Source organism: Pseudonaja textilis, chromosome 2, assembly GCF_049901715.1.
Source record: "Pseudonaja textilis isolate UNSWEBS1 chromosome 2, rPseTex1.2, whole genome shotgun sequence".
Classification (NCBI taxonomy): domain Eukaryota; kingdom Metazoa; phylum Chordata; class Lepidosauria; order Squamata; family Elapidae; genus Pseudonaja; species Pseudonaja textilis.
Window position 1 is genome coordinate 23,781,334 of NC_141991.1, and position 19,997 is coordinate 23,801,330.

The window sequence follows — 19,997 nt, forward strand, 5'->3', positions numbered from 1 at the left end:
CTAGAATTAGAGAATGATTATGCTATAGCAGCATAGATTTGGAAGACATTTTGCTGCATTAAACCACACTTGTCTTAATTCTGAATCTAGTCAAAACGTGACATAATCATTTCCTTGCATTTTTTGTTCTTTACCTCAAAATCCTGTTTTTTTTTCAACTCTATTATACAGATGGCTATTAATGGGAAATATCAATACACACAAGTCTTTTCCAACAACTGTATTTAGGTAAAAATTGGGAGAAAGGGTAAAAAAGATAAATGAGAGCCAGCTTGGTCTTATGGTTAAGACATCAGGCTAGAAACCAGGTGACTGACTTGGGTGACCGTGGGTGGCTCCCAATCCCCTTCCTTTGACTCCAAGTCATTTCACAGGGTTGTTGTGGAAAAAATAGGAGGAAGGAGTATTAGATGTGTTTGCCACCTTGAGTTATATATAAAAAAGTCTTTAAAAATGTGGACTCTTGACTTTAACTGGAATATTAAAATGGAAAAGATGAAAAATGGCATTTCAAAATAAATCAAAGCTTAAAATTATCAAAGCACTCATTTCTAGAAAGGTCTGGTTTGGGGTCTCTGAAAGGAAGCGAATGGCATAAGAATTCATCTCTTATTCATACTGCTAGATTAAAAATAAAGATTAAACTCTAAAGCTCAAGGCATTCATTTTCTTTAGTTAACAAGAATTTAAAAAGTGACAGAGCTCAGGGATATAACCACTAATTATTTTACTACTTTACCAACCAAACTTATGCTAATTTAAATGCTGTTAAAAAAGATTTTTGTTTTGCTTTAACATTCTCATATTTTGGGCTTCCGGTGTGAATCATGACTGATTGCAAATGTCTATGGCTATGCAAATGAGTGGAGACAACTGATATGTAGAATGCAAGACTGGCAAGAAGACCAGTCCCTCAAATTTCTCCAGAGAAGGTGAGATCAGGAGATTGCCCAAGAGTCTTCTGAATAGCAGCTTCTCATGGGAGACTGTAAAACAATGGTCTCTTGTGGGTTTGAGTGCCAGGACCTGAGGGAGATGACATCTTTGTTCTCAGCAGGGACGGAGCCTTTCATAAGGGCACTAAGCCGGTCGAACTCTTTTGTTTTAACCCAATCACTTTTGGAAATGTTCAGTTTAAGCACTATATCAGAGACCTTCAAAACAGTGAGTTAAATTTAACACTTGGTGAGTTTTACTTTCTTTAGATTTAAGTAATTTTAAGTAGATACTCAAGAATTTAAAATAATATAAAATTGGGAAAAAGCATAAAGAAAAAAAGAGAAAGAGAGAGAGAGAGAGAGACAGAGAGAGAGAGAGAGAGAGAGAGAGAGGGGGGGAGGGAGGGAGGGAGGGAGGATTTTGATTTAAGAGAGTTTTAAACTATGGGAGATCAGAAAAGTTTGGAATATTTTTGCTGGAAGATTTGAAAAAATCATTTCTGTTTCTTCTAGTTTATATATTCATTTCTTCCGATATGCCTTTGTTCTAAAACATCTTCATTTTTTTCATCTTTAATAAACATTCTATCAAGGTATTTATCTACTTGTTCCAGAATATCAATTTGTATTAGTGTTTACTATCTTTAATAGAAAAATAATAAAATAATTTAAAAAATAATCTCACTATTTTAACTATTTTCCTCATTCAATTTCATGGAATTAGTACATGAAATATTAGTACTGCAATATAATTATATATTTATAGCTTATTATAGCCAATTAACTTATATTTCTACATAATTGAAATCTACGTTTGATGAAATCCAAGCTGCTTCCCTAGTTACTTCTAGGTAACTTTCATATTTGAATTGTTAATACATAAATATCATTGCTTTTTCTTATATAGTCAATTCCCTCTTCCACATAACACGAGTGGAAGCACTCATAGATACAAACATGTTTATTATTTTTATATTCATTTCCCACAAAAGGCCATATATCCTCCAAAATGCCATCGTTCTAAAATTTCTTCGTTTTTCCACTTTTCCACTGATAGATAAATAGCCTATCAAGGTATTTATCCACTTGTTCCAGGACTATTATTTTTTGACAAATATGCATAATTGGTCATTATTCACTCATTTTTCCCCTGCCTCGGTCTTTGATATACTGATTTCCTGACCCATACTTCTCATGGCATCATACATTCATTGCAAATAATTTTGCCACAGCTTCATTTGCTGTCCAAATTCATGTATACTCACACCTCTAACAAAACACAGCTACAAGTGTACTTAGAATGTGAAATAGGACAGGATCATGTCAATTTGGGGCAATGAAAAGGGCTTGTGTGAGTAATGTGATTTGAGAGGTTTTTTTTCAGGGGCACCTTCTTAGTAGGCTAGGGACCATCAGTGAACCCATAGTGGCCCATGTAACATCGACTTAAGGCAAATTGTAGCCAGGCTGTAAATTATGTATGAACAAACTTTACTGTGGAAAGCTGTTTCTATTTTACCACTATTCTTCATGTCTCATGTTTATTCAAAACTCATAAGTTCATCATTTCTTACAAGTGAGGAAGCATCCCCTCCTAGGGAATGGACAAGTACAATGAGTGAACTGGGCAAGCAGGGATATGATTTGCAGTAAATTGACAATAGGAAGGCAGGATTATTTAAAAAAAAGAAAAACCTTACTCTTAAGGCAGAAATTGACTGAGATATATTTTTAGAGATCAATACATATTGTATTTTGCGTAGGGAGATATGATAAGTAAGAGCAGAAATGAAAGAACAGACTTGATATGCTGAAACACGTAACTGGCTTTTATTTAAGATACTGTAGTATCGATCAACCTTTAGCATATACTGGTCATAGTATGAGGAAAAGGAGATGCCTCTTCCCATAAAGACCACATATTTATATCCAAATATAGTTATATAAACAGTTACATAACACATCTTGTTTTCCAAATCAAAAATACATAGAATCCCATAGGAAAGTTGTAGGTCTTTCCACAAAAATTCCCCCACTTGACATTGGAAGATTATCAACATTCTTTATTCAGATTTATCTCCAGATTTCCTGTTATTCAAATATCAGAAGACTATAATAGGGTCATTAATTTCTCTTAATGTGACCATAAATGTCAAAGCACCCTAGAACATATCTCTAACTTAAGCCAAGTACACAGTTTTGCAATCTAGCATAATTGTCTAGCAAAAACACATTTCATAACTGTTCTGAACTTTTCACATTCAGACTGCGAACACAAAATGGCTTCAGTTCGGCTCTTTATATTCTCAAGTGTAATAACCAAATTTCACCTATAACAGAGACAAGATAGTTTACACATAAGCACACCTCACTGTTCTTAATAACACAATAGCAAAAATGTTGCTCCTGTGGAAACAAAAGCATTTCAGCAAAGACTGTTAGAGTTTTGTTTTTAAAAAAAATAAATTACCAATTTTGATTTGTGTTTAGTAGACCACTGCATATTGCTATTTGCAAAGTGAGCTCTTCAATTTAAGCAACCAGACTTGATTCTGTGCTCAATTAAATCAGGTCCCATTATTGGAGCAGGGAAAAGCTTCCTACATTCCTACATTGACTAACAGTCAGGACTTAATCTGGCCTGGGAATTGAAGAAATTAATAGTGTAAAATGATAGTCAATTTACACATATAATGATTAAGTGAATACATGCAGGTTTTATTAATTTTGTTGAAAGCTTTCAGAGCAATGCATTGCTCTTTGATAGAACAAAATTACATTTGAAATTTAGGGAAATTAGCTGTAAGCAATGAATTAGGAACTTTCAGTCAAGAAAGGAGAAACAAAAATGCATTGAGATAGAAGGCTTACCATGACCATAATCTATGGTTGTAGGATGGCCAATGTATTGCTTTGTCCTTATAATTAACAATAAAATTGAAAATAGCAAGATACATGGAAAAACATACAGTGATAACTAAACATTTGTGGACTCTTTTGAATTTTCAATATCTCTGCATAAATATGACCAAATCCATGATAGATCATAGATCATGCTCAAAACATATTTACGTAGTAATATTACACTGCCATGGCCATTGAGGAGTGCTGCTGTGCAGGGCAGCTAAAAGACCAGAGATGGGGTGGGTAGATAGAAAGGCGGGGCAGTCCAAGAGGGAGCAGTCCTTTACCTTACTGAGGCTCAGGGTTGGCAGGCAACAAGCCAGAATGGCTTGGATTCTGTGGGTCCTTACCTAACAACCAGTTGGATTTGATTAACCAGAGCAACAGGGAGTGGCAGGATTGCTGATGCTAAGCAATGGGGTCACATTTACGACTGAATTGCTTAGTGATGAAAATCTGGGTCCCAAATACTCTCATTCACTGAAAACTACTTGTAAACATGTTTTACTTATTACTGGGGCAACGAGGGCTGGTTAGATTAGCTAGGTGGAAACATCTAACCAACTTTGTGAGATCTCCAAAAAGATAGGCAGGATCAGATCTCAGGAGACCACAAGAAAATCTCAGAGCTATAAACTGGTGTTTTGTTTTGTTTAGTTTTTTTGCACGTTCAAGTTAGTATTGACTCTTAGTGACTGTCTGGATGAGTCCATGTAGTTTTCTTGCCAACATTTTCAGAAGTGGTTTACCACTGCCTTCTTCCTAGGAAAGAAGGGCTCTTCTTGAGGAAGAGGGAGTGGTCCAAGATAATCCAATTAGCTTTGTATCTAAGGTAGAACTAGAACTCAAGTCTCCTGGTTTCTGGCCTGATGCCCTAACCCCGTGATGGCAAACCTGTGGCACACAGAGCCATTTGTGCGGGCACACGAGCCCCAGCCAAACTTACTTGCACTGCACATGCGCATGCCTCCCAGATAAGTTTTGGCCCATTTGAGACCTTTTTCTGCCTCCCAGAAGCTTGAAGAAAGCCTCTGTAGCCCGAAAAAAACGGGCGTTTTGGAAATACTGGAAGTGCTGAAAAGGGCCCGTTTTTCAGCCTCCCGAGGCTGCAGAGGCTTCCCTCAAGGAGGTGCACACATGTGCAGTGCAGATAAGGGGGCAGGGGGGTGTTGTGCGTGCATGCGCAGGGAAGATGGGGAGCATTGCATTGTGGGTGCTGGCACGCATACACATGTGCTGCTGCGCACGCTTTCAGCACACCATAACAAAAAGGTTCGCCATCACTGCCCTAACTACTACACCAAAAAAAGCCCCCTTGCTCTGTAAGACTGGAGTATTGAAAACAACCTGGAAGAAAGCAACACAAACCGTATCCATAACATTTAATATTTTAAATGAATTAAATATATAAACAAATCCATAATTTTGCAAGAAAACTATTTAGATATGCCCCTGTGATCACCAGGAGTTATGCTTGATTTAAACAAGTATTTTTTTAAAATAATTATTTGCTTGTGATATTACATAAACATTTATCTCTGCTATCATATTTGCATAGTTTTGTATTAAAGCACATCCACTAAAGCACATTTAAATGGAATCACCAGGTAATTTTACATCAGAATTAAAAATGTTAATAGTGGTATTAAAAATGCTAATAGTGGCATTACATGTTTTCAAGAAATCCATGCCAATGCTCCTGTAATCATCTTGGCTACCTTTCTTCTCTACATTATGCCATGCATCATTTGTTCTTGAACTTTTAAATAAATTGCATTGAAATTCCTAGAAATACAGTACCCTGAATTTTTATTCAAATTGCAAAATAAAATTAAAGTTGAATGGGTTATCATATAGAGGATAAAATAAAATTAAAAAAATAATTATACTATTAACTGTTAATTCAAAATTAAATGAACTCTATTACCCCTTTTCTCAATTACATCAGATATAGGAGTTTCATTCTAAATTAAATTAACTCCCTTTTAAATTTTGTTGCAATTCTTATTAATATTTTAGTTTCATAGGCAAATATTTTTTGGGGGGAACAAAGCAGCTTGATGGAAGAGCACACATTTTTCAGATTTTGTTTTGTTTTTAAGTAAGCAAAGTTTAATGTGGAGCTTATTATTCAACAGCAGTTCTAAATTTCACATTATGCCATATCCAAAAAATGGATTCTAAATTCATACTGAAAGATAACACAGTGAGATTCTGGTGCGCAAGATGCAGGGATAACTAATAATCCCATATCCCTATTCACCCTACTAGTAAATTTGATAAGATGAAAAAGTTTACAAGTAGTCCTTGTTTAATGATTGCCTTGGATAGAGATCACAAATACCATAGTAATAAATGGTAATAAAAATTCATTTTCTGTGGGAATTTATTACAACAAAAGTCTTCAGTGTGAAACTGATTAAGGTCTGGTAAGTTTCAGGGAGCAGCTGCCAGCCAGTCCAAGGATTCTAATCAATTAATGAAGCTCACAGATCTGAGCTTATTAACTTGCAGTTGGACTTTTTAAAGAACCGCTGTGCTCTGGAGAAAAGCAGCTCAGGAGGAGATGTTTAGGAAATCTCTCCACCCTATCAGGGGGCAAAAAACGTGAAAAACTGTGTCAGTCACAGAATGAGAAAACTTTATCTGAATGAGAAGGCAACAACCAATGATTTTCATAGCATATCTCTCTCATTCACCTGCTTATTTAATGACCATGTTGTTAAAGACTGAGTTGCCAGAACCAATGGAAGTCACAAAATGAGGACAACCTGTACCAATTTCTATAAACCCATTCATTTCTCACATATGTGAATGGCTGTCATTTAGTTCCAGAGAGATAGTCCAATAGGCCCACTTGGAATCAATGTTCTACACAGGAAGTAGTGTATTAAGTCTGTCCATCCATCCACTCCACTTTTAGAGAGGAAAATAGGCCATTTTAGGGAAAATGTTATTTTGGTTATTTACAGAAGTTATTTCTTTAGATTGACTTTATTTATACTTACCTTGAACTGAGCACTTAAGACAACTATAAATTTTTAAAAAGTCAGACTATAAAAGTTAAAACTACTAATAAAACTAGCAATAAAAATTATAGACTCTGAGACCGGACAATACGCATCTCCCTTGAAAAGGATGGATGGGTTAAACACTGTTGCTGTTTCTTGAATAATTCACAGTATCTGAGTTTCTACAAAAGCTATGTGAAAACAAACATGACATGTTATGGCTTAATACAGTACTATGTGTGAATACAGACAATATCACCTGAACAAAAGTCCTTGGCCCGAGTAGATATAATAAATAAATATTAATCAAAAAAGTGTACCTAATTCTGGTGAATTTAAAGGTCGGCCTCTACATTTTTGTTCTGTTTGGTGCAGCTTCTTCATGTTCAGCAGCTGTGTGACTTGCGGCACATCTGCATTTAACTGACAGCCTCGAGGAATCGTATCTCTTGGCCCATCAGCTGTAACAGAAGATTAATGAAATCTGAGTAAACTATAGCAAAGACTTCACTTTCTCATTCTGACTATCTGAACAAACAATTAAAACTAATGACTGCATCAGTGTGCAATGGAGATACTAGAACTCTGTTTTAGTTCCTGTATTTATATAATGAGAAGAACCTTTTATCAGTCTCAAGGATCAGAAAGCAAAGGAAAAAAAAAAGTCCATACATCTGTTCAATTTCAGTACCTTTTGAAACCATGATTTCTTCTGGACGAGACTCATTATTTATAGATTAGAAATTAGCAGCACCAGACATCATCTTTACTTTACCTGAGCAGAAGGGTTTAGTTGTTAAATGATGTGCCACAGCTCCCAACATCAAAAAGGATATGGAGACCATTATATCTCCATTTTACCTCTTTCTTACCAAATAACATTTCTATGTTATTAAAAAAAATACCAGTGAGGTTCATGTGAAGAACTGATGCGCTAAATAAGTTTTGAGATGAATGCGTTAGGGATGAGGATGAGAGGAAAGTTTCAGGCTAAAGGGAACTAATTGGTCTGTCTGTCTGTCCATCCATCCATCCATCCCATAACTGCATATGAAATTATGATTGTATAATTTTCCAAAACAGCCTCCTCCTATGCCTGAAGAGAAAAGGCTTTGATCAGTGTGCGCTGCCTGCTCTAACGTATACCAGTGAAACATGGACACTAACCTCAAAATCAATGCAAAAGATATGAGTGACACGAAGAGCCATGGAAGGATACATGCTCACCATTACAAGACAAGTTAGAAAGACGTGTACATGGCTTAGAGAAAAAACAAAAGTATACAATATGTTCAAGAGAGTAAAAGAATTGAAATGGAAATAGGCTGGCAAGAAGAACTGATGCAGGTGGACCAAGGCAGTCATAGAATGGATCCCACTTGATAACTGCTTCAAAATCTGTCTAATTTAGCTAACTATAAGAGAGTAAACAGGATAAAACTGCTGTTGGAGGAACAAGCTGTCGGAGCATAAATAAATAAGGCTACGCAAAATTTCTAATTCAAGGCAATTTGATCAAATCATCCTTTCAATCTGAAACTTTCAATTTATTCAGAGCATCAAATCAAATCAGACTCTTCTGAATCGTGTTAAGATTAAATGGACTTTTATACCTGCAAACACACCTTTTAATCAAGTCAAATAAATTATCTGATGATTCAAACTGAAAATTCAAATAAATTCAACTCATGAAAATGCAAATTCAAACCTGATCTTCAATAATTCATATACTCCAAGTGTTAATATGATTATACTTATACATTAAACTATTTTCCCTTTTTGGCAGAATCAAAATTACAGTTCAGCAAAGAATTTCAATGCCCCTGGCTTTGGGAGGTTGCATTCATTGGCTATGAAGTCACATACTGTGCACCATGGGAACAGATAATTAATTTCTATCTTGTTGGAATGGCTGGTTAAAGAAATGCTCTTAATCTTTTCAGGTGTATAAACCTACAACTAGTCACCAGCTGTGCGTCCTTTCCAGAAATCTTAATTGTATATGCATGATTGCTTTTAGCCCACTCTTAAAATAATTTATGTGTGCAGATAAGAATTAATTAGATTTCAGGACAGTAGAATTTCATAATTAAAAATACTCAGCAATTAGCTAGTGTCACAATTTAGATTGTGCAGATTGTTCTGTGATTTCTAAAGCAGTTATACTATCCATGAAGCTCCTCTTGTAAGGATTTATTTGATTTGTCAATCGCTTACAAGATAATAGGTATAAGTATAAACATGAGTAAGAATACAGGAAATAGGTATGAATAAATGGGGACAATAGGACAGGGATGGTAGGCACGATTGTGCACTTATGCATGCTCCTTACAGACCTCTTAGGAATGAGGTGAGGTCAACACTGAATAGTAAGTTCAGAGAGGTCAATATATTTGAATACTCAAATACTTTGGCCTAGCTTTCATCTGCTCTAGGTTGCTACTATATTCTTTCATTTATTAAAGTGAAAAACTTCCACTTCAGTTCCTTTTAATATCAGAATGAACCCAACACCTTTGGCATTAAAATTATATGAAGTCTTTGTTCTTTGCTCACTGAATCTAACCCACGCAATTAAACAGTGCAATCTGCTTCCTCTACAAAGAATATTTTTAAGCATATAGGGGTTTGTCCTGACACTGCAAAACCATTCTGCTAGACATTCATGGTATTTGACAAGCCCAGAGGAATGCTGCTTATCAGTAATGGAGGACATTATTGCAAAGAACAAATAATTGGTTCATGTTATTGTACACAATCGGTTACATTAGAAAAAAAAACAAAGAGAACCTCCAAATGGAAAAAGGGGAAGGCTCTAGGAGGAGTACCTAAGGGGTTTGCCAATCACTTTGTATCAGAAAGCAAATCAATGTCCTAGTTTAATAAGAAGTGAAAAAGCTAAAACAAAATGTGAGGATACAACTCAGACTCCAGAAAAATATTCAAAGAGCTTTACAGTGAGAAATTGACTTATCCATTAGATTCCAATTCTGTGTCTCACCCCAAGGCTCAGCCTCATTGCTGTAATCCTGATTAAAATTAGTAGAAAGTTTCTGACTTTCGGGTGAAATAATTAGCTTCTATTGCTTTATGAAGAAGACAAATTTCTGTTCATTGCTTTTGTAAAAATAACTAGGCGCAATTATGCTTTCATCTGCAATTCCTCTTCTGTATGAATGCTCAAGACATACCAGGCTGGTTTTTTTCCTCATAAAACTAAGACAGGCCTCCCTAGTTTATGTACATTTTTCTCCTGTTTATCCAAAAAGATGAAATCATATCTTCACCATTTTGTTTCCTGGAGAAAATGGGTATCAGTTCACAATTCCTGGTCTGGGGGAAAGGCAGTAATGGTACTGTATTGAAAAGAAAACTGAGATACTGTCTTAGATAGCCGAAAACTATTTCATAAAGTGTCTCAGGTAATGATGCTGGAAGATAAAAGAGAAATACAACTCCTAAAGCAGTCACAGTCCTTACATCTCATGGACTTGAGATGAAATAATAACAGCTGTCAAGATGCTCTTTTAAGAGGAAGCATGCAAAAGAGAAGCTGAACATCCATATTTCCCATAACGTCTCTTTACAATGACAGATATAAGAAGCAGATCAGAATGGCCAAACAAATAGATAAAAAGGTTCTCTGGAATTTGGACGAATTTGGGGGAAAAAATGGAGGTGGACAGATGGATGCCAAACCTTGCTAATGGGGCCTGAAATCAGGGGTGGGATTCTACTGGTTCGCACCTATTCTCTAGAACCGGTTGTTAACATTCTACGCAGTTTGGAGAACCGATTGTTAGAAGAAATTACTGGCCTAACCCTGTAAGAAAGGCAGGAAGGAAACATTCTGGTGTTGCTTACAGAAACTGCCTCTCCATTAAACCTTATTACATTCTTAGACTTCCTGTCTCCAGAGCTTCTCTGGAAGTTTTCTTTTCCTCCTTTGCTGGTACTTTGCTTGTGTGGAGTGACCATTCAAAGTCACAATGGCACTGAAAAAAGTGACTTATTACCGTTTTTCACACTTACGACTGTTGCAGCATCCCCACAGTCCCGAGAGGCCAGGCAAGGAGAAGTGCGCCTCGATGTGATGTTGAGTTGGCTACGCCCAGCCAGTAACATGACCACCAAGCCATGCCCACCAACTAAGCCACACCCACAGAACTGGTAGTTAAAAAATTTGAATCTCGCCTCTGCCTGAGATGCTACCCAAAGGAAGCATTCTTCCATAAATCCCAATAAAGCAGGAAGTGTTATATTAAAACAAGGTCATGCTATATCTTTTAATGAGTCTTAGATAATTAGTGATTGATGTGAATAAAGAAAACCAAGTTCATTAGGCCAGTCCAATGTGTAACACTGAATTCTGCTCTATGCAAAAATATGTATTAAACTGTTCATCACTACAGCAACTGTAGAGCAAGACCAAGTTAAATAATACTGGCTCAGCTAGACTTTGATTACAACTTCCTTGTTCCCTTCCATTTTGAAGGGCCATAGAACTTGGAATGACTTCTTCATTGTTTTTTATACATTGTGTTTGTAATCTACCTAATAATGAAAGTCTGCTGGGAAGATGATTAACTTACTGTCTTAACATAACATTGATTATGAAGTAAAATGGTAAGATTACAAAAAAAGGAATTTCAATGAAATCTAAGGCAAAAAAATGTGTCACTGGTAGGTATCAAGACTCTCAAAGGTAGAAAGTCTCATAACTCTAATGGTTTGTAACCAATCTTCCGGGCAGTCCTTACTTAACCGAACAATAAGAAACATTTATAATTCTATGTCCCATACAGAGTATCATCTGCATGATTGGGAGCCACCCAAAGTTTGGTATAAGATGGGCTGCTATATACAGTACATGTTTTAAATACATCAACAAAAATAAATAAATACAAAGAAATGCCAACTTCCACATCAGGTAGGCTGACGAGAAATCAATGCCACCTAATTCAATCTCATTGAAGAGCCATGGTGGCGCAGTGGTTAGAGTGCAGTACTGCAGGCTACTTCTGCTGACTGCCAGCTGCCTTCCATCCTTCAGAAGTGGGTAAAAGGAGGTCCCAGGTTGTTGGAGGCAATAGGCTGATTCTGTAAACCGCTTAGAGAGGGCTGTTAAGCTCTGTGTAGTGGTATATAAGTCTAAGTGCTATTGCTATTTGGTTGTCACTCTTTGGAAGACTTTTCAATAAACACTTCAATATCACAGAGTATTCCAGACTAACGCAAAACCGATTAAGCAGGTAAGGCTGACAAAGGTGGGCTGCACAAAGACTACAGCTCTGCAAAATAAATTGCCAATCCTTGAAAACCACAACCATACACATTTAAATCAGACCGAGAGAGAAGAAATGCACAATTAAAATACTATCTCCATGGCAACATATTTTCCTTTAAGAATCAATACTGATATACTGTATTTGGATCAGAGTGCAGGAATTTAGTCCAGGAAGGGAAAAAAACAACAACAAATAAGGGTCCGTGGTGTTCCCTGAGTTTGGTTTTTTTATTAACTAGATAATATCAGTGCTTCAAATATTCTCCTTTATCAGAAAAAAAAGAACAATTAACAATCTGTTTAGATCATGATAACATCTTCTAAAACTTTATCTTTTTCTTCTGATAAACTATAGGTAGTGTTTGACTTATGACCACAATTGAGCCCAGAGTTTATGCTGCTAAGTGAGAAATTTCTTAAGTGAGTTTTGCCCCATTTTATGACATTTCTTGCCACATTTCTTAAGGAAATCACTGCAATTGTTAAATTAGTAACACGGTTGTTAAGTGAATCTTGCTTCTCCATTGACTTGTCGCAAAAAGATGATCACATGACCCCAGGACACTACAACCGTCATAAATATGACCCAGTTATCAAGCATCCAAATGTAAATTGTGACCATGGGGGATGCTGCAACGATCATAAGGATGACAAATGGTTATAAGTCACTTTTTTCAGTGATGTTGTAACTTCAAGTCACTAAATGAACTGTTGTAAGTGAGGACTATCTGTACAGCAGTGCCTCTAGCATATGAGCTGTGACCAAGTGGAACCATATTCTGTAACATTTGTGAATCTAAGTTAACAAAACCACAAAACAGTATTCTAAGTCTCCCTTCCTTTCTGAGACCATTCCTCTTAGAATAGGGGAATTCTTCATTGTCAATCAGATGTCTCTATGTGTTTAAACTAAAGTCATCAACATTTTGAAGTGGAGGATTATGGTGGAATGTAGTCTGGAGTCTCAGAAAGGAGGGACTGCTTCCCAGAGGGCAAAGAGGCAGGGGAGCTTAAAATGTCTGGTCGGCAGGAAGAGGGCTTCAACAATTCACGGAATATAGTTGTGCAGATAGTTGCTTTAGTGTGGCAAGATTCTGTCTGTATGAGAACAACAATAAAGAAACTACTCAGAAGTAACTCCACATGTTGTTCTTGGTTTGTGCGGCCTGATAGTTGAACATTAGCTGACTATATATCAGCATCACAACAAGCCTACAAAAAAAATAATCCAAATGCACCTTAGGGCTTCAATAATAGAATTCACTTTTGTGTATTTAAGGAAGTAAAAGTTCTTTTCTATTCTCCAAGATCTGATCTAATGTTTTAAAAAGGATTTTGCCAAAATGGAACTTGTACAAAAAGAGTAATGAGGATGACAGTGGAATGGAAACTAAATCCTGAGAAAACAGGGCATCTTTACTTATAGAAAAAGACTCTTGAGAAAAGATATTTCCCCCATGAATTTGAAGAAACATTGATAGGAGGCCAGGGTTTGTTCTCTACTGCTGTAGACTACTTGTTAGGAATAACAAGGTTACCTAACGTAGTTTGGGTAAAATAATATATATAAACTATGTTTGTAAGTTTAAGTGTGTGTCACTTTAAACTGCAAAGCATGTAATTTTGGGTGCGGTGTGAAACCAGCATAAGAGGGAGCAAGAGAACCTGATTGATTCCTGACAATTACTGGATTGCATGGATTGATGGTCTGTTAACTGCGTGTTTCCCCTACTGCTGAGTTGCTGAAGGAAGAGAGGAGTTTTTGACTTCTTCATATCTCTACTGCAAGGAGATATATTACTGGACTGATATTTGTAAGTTTACTGACCTCTCTTTTTCGACACTGGAATTTGCAACTGAATAATCCCTGAACGGACTGAACTAGTGAATGATATATGGACTGTTTGACTATGCTATAACTCTTACTGGAATAAACTATTTAATTAGCACTGTGTATCTGTTTTACTGAGTGTAAGCTACAAAAACGTTTATCTCACATATTTTGCCTGCCTGCCTGACTGCCGTGCAGATTCTGCTAGGGTGTATCCCTAACACTACTCTACTGCTGTAGATATGAAAAAATAGCTGTATGTTATAGCAAGACAAATTTCAACTGGATGCGAACAAAAACTTCCTAATGGTAACAATATTTCATCAATGGAATCAATTATGAAGGCAGAAGGCTGGCTGCATTTTATTGGATGTAATCAAGCAGGAATTGAACAAACGCGATCAAGGATGTTTTAATTTGGATTCCTGCAATAAGCAGAAAGGGGATGGACCAAAGGACTCCTTCCAACACATTTAGTCATATTCTAAACCAAGCATCATATTCCTGCAAAGACTTTCTTCTTTTTTTAAATAATAATTTTAGTTAGATATCTTGACTGTTCAACCAACTTCTTCCCCTTTACACAGCCAGGAAGACATTGATGAAAAAATGGAAAATCTGAGGACTGGAGGATCTTCTCACATCCTTCAATGGTACCTGGAATGTGTCCTAGTAGTTATGAATCCCCAAATGCCTTGAACTTCATTTCTCTGCTTGAAAATAGCATTTCAGGCATCCATGTTACCCAGTGCTCTCCAGGGTAACCAAACTATAACATTCCAGATATTGCTGAACTACAACTCCCAACATCCTTCATTAAAATCTATGTTTCTTAAGGATTCTGGGAATCGTATTTCAATGTCTAAAGTACCACAGGCTTCCTGTTGCTCATTTCTCCATAATGGCATTGCTGCTCTCAGCTCAGAAAGGCAGAAACAGACTGTATTTGGGATTGTGGGGAAGATTTGAAATTCCATCATGACATCAATAACAGTTGATCTCCATTACAGAGCAGGACTGAAAAAAACAAAGGTTGTTTTTTTTAAAATAAATAGTTTAGTTTGCAAACCTCAATTCAAACTTCTACCATGTTAACGTTCTCTTGTATGCTCCATTTCCATCAATAGGAACAAAAATAGAAGTAGAGTAGTTGAAAGACTGTAAAACTTTCGAGGACAAGTAATCCATAAGGGTGAAACATTCAAGAAGGAAAAGTTACAGGATCAGTAAGTTAGAGTTGGGTTAATCAAAACAGTTGCCCCAAAATCTAGTTTCACCCACCTAACTTTTCCCTGAAAATGATCTTGTGAGATCCAGAATATAGTGTAATAAACAGGGAATAATCACAAATAGCTTTGCATGAACCACACAAGACAACATTAAAAAAAAGAATAAAAACAAAGCCAACCACAAGCTAGAAAAAACTTTCGTATTATATAACACAACAAAAAGAAGCTTTTTAATTATTGTTTCCTAGAACCTTTTATTACTTCCTTTTGTAGAGCACATTTGAAGAAGACTGAAGTCTCCAGTCTGGGTAGAAAACAATGAAGGGAAAGAATCAACTGGATGATATACAGCTGAAATTTTGATAAGCAATGCTGAAGGATGGAGAAAATATTTTTTTATTGTTTAGTCTAGGAAATGGTGTACAGTTCAAATAAAATATGCAGCTGATGAATAATAGGAATTCATGAATACACTTTATTAGTAAGATACTTAATGTGCAGTTTATTATCAATTCTCTTTTCCTTCCTCAAAAGTCCAATTTCCATAATGGCTAGATTTTACAAGGGAAGTCTCTGCACTTTCATTTTAGAAGCTGCCTTGAGAAAATGACATATCTCAGTTAAAAAAAAACCCTTGATAATTGAATAACAAGCTTTCTTTCAAAGTGTTTAATGAAACACTTACCTGAAGGTAGATTATTAGCAGTTTGTATGCTAATTTAAAGTTGAAACAGTATCTTCCATGCAGTTTTAATAAAAGTGCTACTTTATAAAAATGTAAATGCTGAACCACATTTGAAACCACATTTAGAAAAGGTCACTTACTCTCCACGAGTCAGAAACGTGCATAGGATGTCTTATGCATCCATTAATTGCCAGGAAACCATCTAAAATCCTTTAGATAATGCATCACAGATTATTATGTTGATTTCACATGGAAATCGCTTCTGAATTTTGTGCTTGATGTGGAAAAGAATGTAACCGGGACTTGGGGTTTTATAGATTAGATTGATAGATCTTAATAGAAATGACTTGTTTATATTAATATGGAAAAACAAAAAGCTGTGATTCGATGTTAATGCCTATTCTACTGCAAAAGAGAGAGTCGGAAGTCAAAGTTTCTTTATCTCCCCCACCCCCACTTTTTCTCACTTCTCCCCCCCCTTTCCCCTCCCCTCTCACTGGTCTTTTATTTACTTTTGTATTTTGCATTTTATATTACATTGTAAACTAATAAAAATATATTATGGATAATGCATCACACAGATCAGAAAGATAAGTCTGGAAATCAGGAAGCACATCTTAGCCATTTGGAATCCAAGGAAGCCAAGCTTAACGTACCATCGTCATCTGCAGGGTTCAGGGGGTTTGACTTCAGTGTGAAGATTTTTCTCAGTTTACAGTTGGCTGAAACAATAATGCCATCCAAAGACTGAAAAACAGCGCCTTTGAATAGCTCACTGGTAAATGCCACCAGGTCAATGCACAAATTGCACCACTAAGGAGAGGGAAAAAAAGTTTAGAGACATATTTGCAAAAACCAATTTTCAATAAAATACACTATTAAAAACCAATTGTATTTGTTGCTTGGCTTATATGCCACTTGGGTCTCGTCTGCCTCTAAACAACCCCAAAGCATAGAGTTAGTACATAACAGGTTTGATATCATGCAAGCAAAAAGAAGAAGAAAAGAAGAGGAGGAGGAGGAGGAGGAGGAGGAGGAGGAGGAGGAGGAGGAGAAGGAGGAGGAGGTAGTCAAAAATTTGAAAACTGTCTCTCAAAATTTCCGGGACATTTGAAAAAATTAGCTGAAAAAAAGTGCTGACATTTTTAATGGAGAATAGACAATCCCTGATTGTGGGTCACTGTTTCAGAGATATTTCTGTTCATAAATAGAAAGACCACATGGGTAAAAAAGTAGAGGGAGCACTAGGGGCTTTTTATTGGCTTCCCCATTGACTTTCCCTGAGGGAAGCTGGCAGGGAGTGTTGGAAATGACAATCACGTGACTGTGGCTGACCACAACAGCAGTTCAGAGGCATTAAAGTGGCCAAAACTTTGCCAAATTTCAATCCCATAGGAATAATAGGTCCTGGATTTTATCCACATTTTTAAAATTATTCCATCCAAGGTAAATTGATTAAAAAATGTTGCTCTGTAGTGTACTGTTTTGCCCAACTTAAGGTTACAAACAATCAGACAAGAGTTTTAGTATTCTATTGATATTGTGCAAAAATCCTTTAAAAATGGAAATATCAAATCAAATCACGAGCTATGAGTTGTTACATAACAAATATAAAATGCTTAATAAAGACAAGTCAAAATAGTGCAGATTAGACTGTATAGACAAAAAGTGATTTATTTTTGTCTATACAGTCTAAAACCCAATTCACTGGCATGTAAGTAATTACATTAAATAAAGTAATTTAATTTAAGGTTGATGTCTCAGCTGCTCAGGTATTTTTTTAAAAGCTAATTACTTTGGAACTGAATTTTTGGTGAAATTTGAGCTCATTTTCATACAGCTGCTTACTACAAGGCCATTCTGAGATGGCTTACTATCAGGTTCCTAAATTCAACCAAGTTATATGTGTCAGTTATGATATCTAAAATTCATTTATTCCAAATATGCCACACATCCTGCTCTGCAAAGTAAGGCTAATTGTGGATATAAAGCTATAGGTTACATAATAATATAGAAACTCCACATCCGTGAAATGTTATTTGCCAATTCCTCCAATGAGGATTTAAGGGACCATTTGGGTTCATTAATAATAATCCCACAAATTACATAAACTTCTGTGTGCATTATGCTTTGTTGAAATTCCACTTATTTGACAGAAGAGGCTAATTTTTCTATCATTTTTTAATAACTGACCAGGCCTAAAAGGATTTGGTGATCGCTTATGCCATGACTCCAGAATGTTTCCAATAGATACATAGATGTATCAGTTGTTCCCAATTATCTTAGTCCTTGACTCGGAGAAAATGCAAGGCCATCAGTGCTCTCTCAATGGTTATAATGGCTAAAGGGACCATATGAATGCATCTTTCCAGAATCTGCCAAAATGATGAGGTTAAGCCAGTAATTAAATATATGAATGTATGCAGGAACACAATACAATTCTGGTATTGTCTTTTTTTTTCTTCCTACGTAACATTTCTCTTCAGGATGTAATTAAAACCAATTCTCCTTCCAGGTAAGACTGACTCTTGGTGACTTCATGAATACAAATATGTAGTTTTCTTCACACCAATGAACAAGTGTCACATCAATATTTATGTTTTGAGACTTTCTTTTTCTAATTTCTCAGTTTCATCTACAAGTTTGGTTTTTTTCCTGGAGGTTTCCAACCCACAAGGTTTAGCTGTACATTGCTTCTTAGGAAGAGAACTATTTGTTTTAAGATATATTTAGTTTTAGGTAGTTTTTAGATAATTTATTTATTTGGTTTGTCAATTGTTTACAAGATAATAGGTATAAGTAAAAACATAGTTATGAATATATGGATACATATAAGAAAAATAAAAAATAAAAGAAACGACAGGGACAGTAGGCACGTTGGTGTGCTTATGCACACACAGACCTCCTAGGAAAGGGGTGAGGTTAATACTTATATACCACTTCATAGGGTTTTACATCCCTCTCTAAGCAGTTTATAGAATCAGCATATTGCCACCAACAATCAGGGTCCTCATTTTACTGACCTTGGGAGGATGGAAGGCTGAGTTAACCTTGAGCAAGTCAGAATCAAATTGCTGGCAGCTGGCAGAATGAGTCTGCAATAGTGCATTCTAACCACTGCACCATCATAGCTCTTATGAAGGGTGCATTAAGATAAAGATGTTTTGCCTTTTGGCCATACCCTCCCCACATGTACTGACTTGTTTATGAATTGATACCTTGGCCAGTATCAGATTATTATGTTTAACCTTTCATAAATGTGTCTCTATACAATTAATTGTTAAAAGTGCACAGGGATAAACTGTATATGGTGCTCTTTATAGCCAATGATTACTTTTCTTCTTCCTCACTTGACCTAAAGTGGAAGACCATCACTGGAATTAGAAAGCCCTAATTTAGATTTCATATGATCTTTTGGCATGGTACAGTTTTCCCAGAGGCTTAAGCAACATTCCCAAATTGGAATGTTGGACATGGCAGTTGTGCATATGATGATCCAGCTTTATTTGTGCAAACCATAATTCTATAAATGATCTGGAGGTAAGGTGCTGGCTTGTCCAGACTGAGTAGGAAGGAGTTTTGGGAACTGATAGAGTGTATAGACAAACCAGATTTAATGTCAGAACTCAGTCCTACTCCATTTGGGCAAAACAACAGTGAGTCCTAGTTCTGATAGAGTCCTGGAATGGCATGTATAAAGACAAAAAGCAATGAATAAGGAACCCATCTGATATTAAACTGATATCTGGCACGCTCACTAGGACCAACAAGAAGCATTTCTCCTATTCATAGGAAGGTCATATGTATTCTTTTCAGGTAGTCACAGCACCACAAAATTTGAAAACCCCAATTTATAGCATGCTTTTACATTTTTAAAAGCTGGTTTCTGTAGCCAATCAACATAGTTATAAGCTGCGAGGATCAAAACTGAAACAATTAATTTAAAGTGTTTCAGAAGTACATTCCGATGTATCTTAGAAAAGAAAAATATAACTTACAGTATTTACACTGTATGATGTTTTATTCCACTGAGGATGTTTGCCCCCCATTATTAGTTTAATGAAACAAAAAAGGTTCCAGTAGCAAAAATCAATACATTTCTTGGAGCGTTT

General features: G+C 36.1%; 1 protein-coding gene across 2 annotated transcripts in view; it reads right to left on the bottom strand.

Moving 5' to 3' along the window:
- CFAP20DC (CFAP20 domain containing) overlaps positions 1 to 19,997 on the bottom strand; it is a 155,985-nt gene that overhangs the window by 88,743 nt on the left and 47,245 nt on the right. For both annotated transcript variants that reach the window (XM_087923569.1, XM_087923570.1), the window contains exons 6-7: positions 16,542 to 16,698; positions 7,174 to 7,314 (exon numbers count right to left, since the gene is read on the bottom strand). In XM_087923569.1, coding sequence (XP_087779695.1) covers positions 7,174 to 7,314; positions 16,542 to 16,698 — 298 coding nt within the window. The remainder of the gene's footprint in view (positions 1 to 7,173; positions 7,315 to 16,541; positions 16,699 to 19,997) is intronic.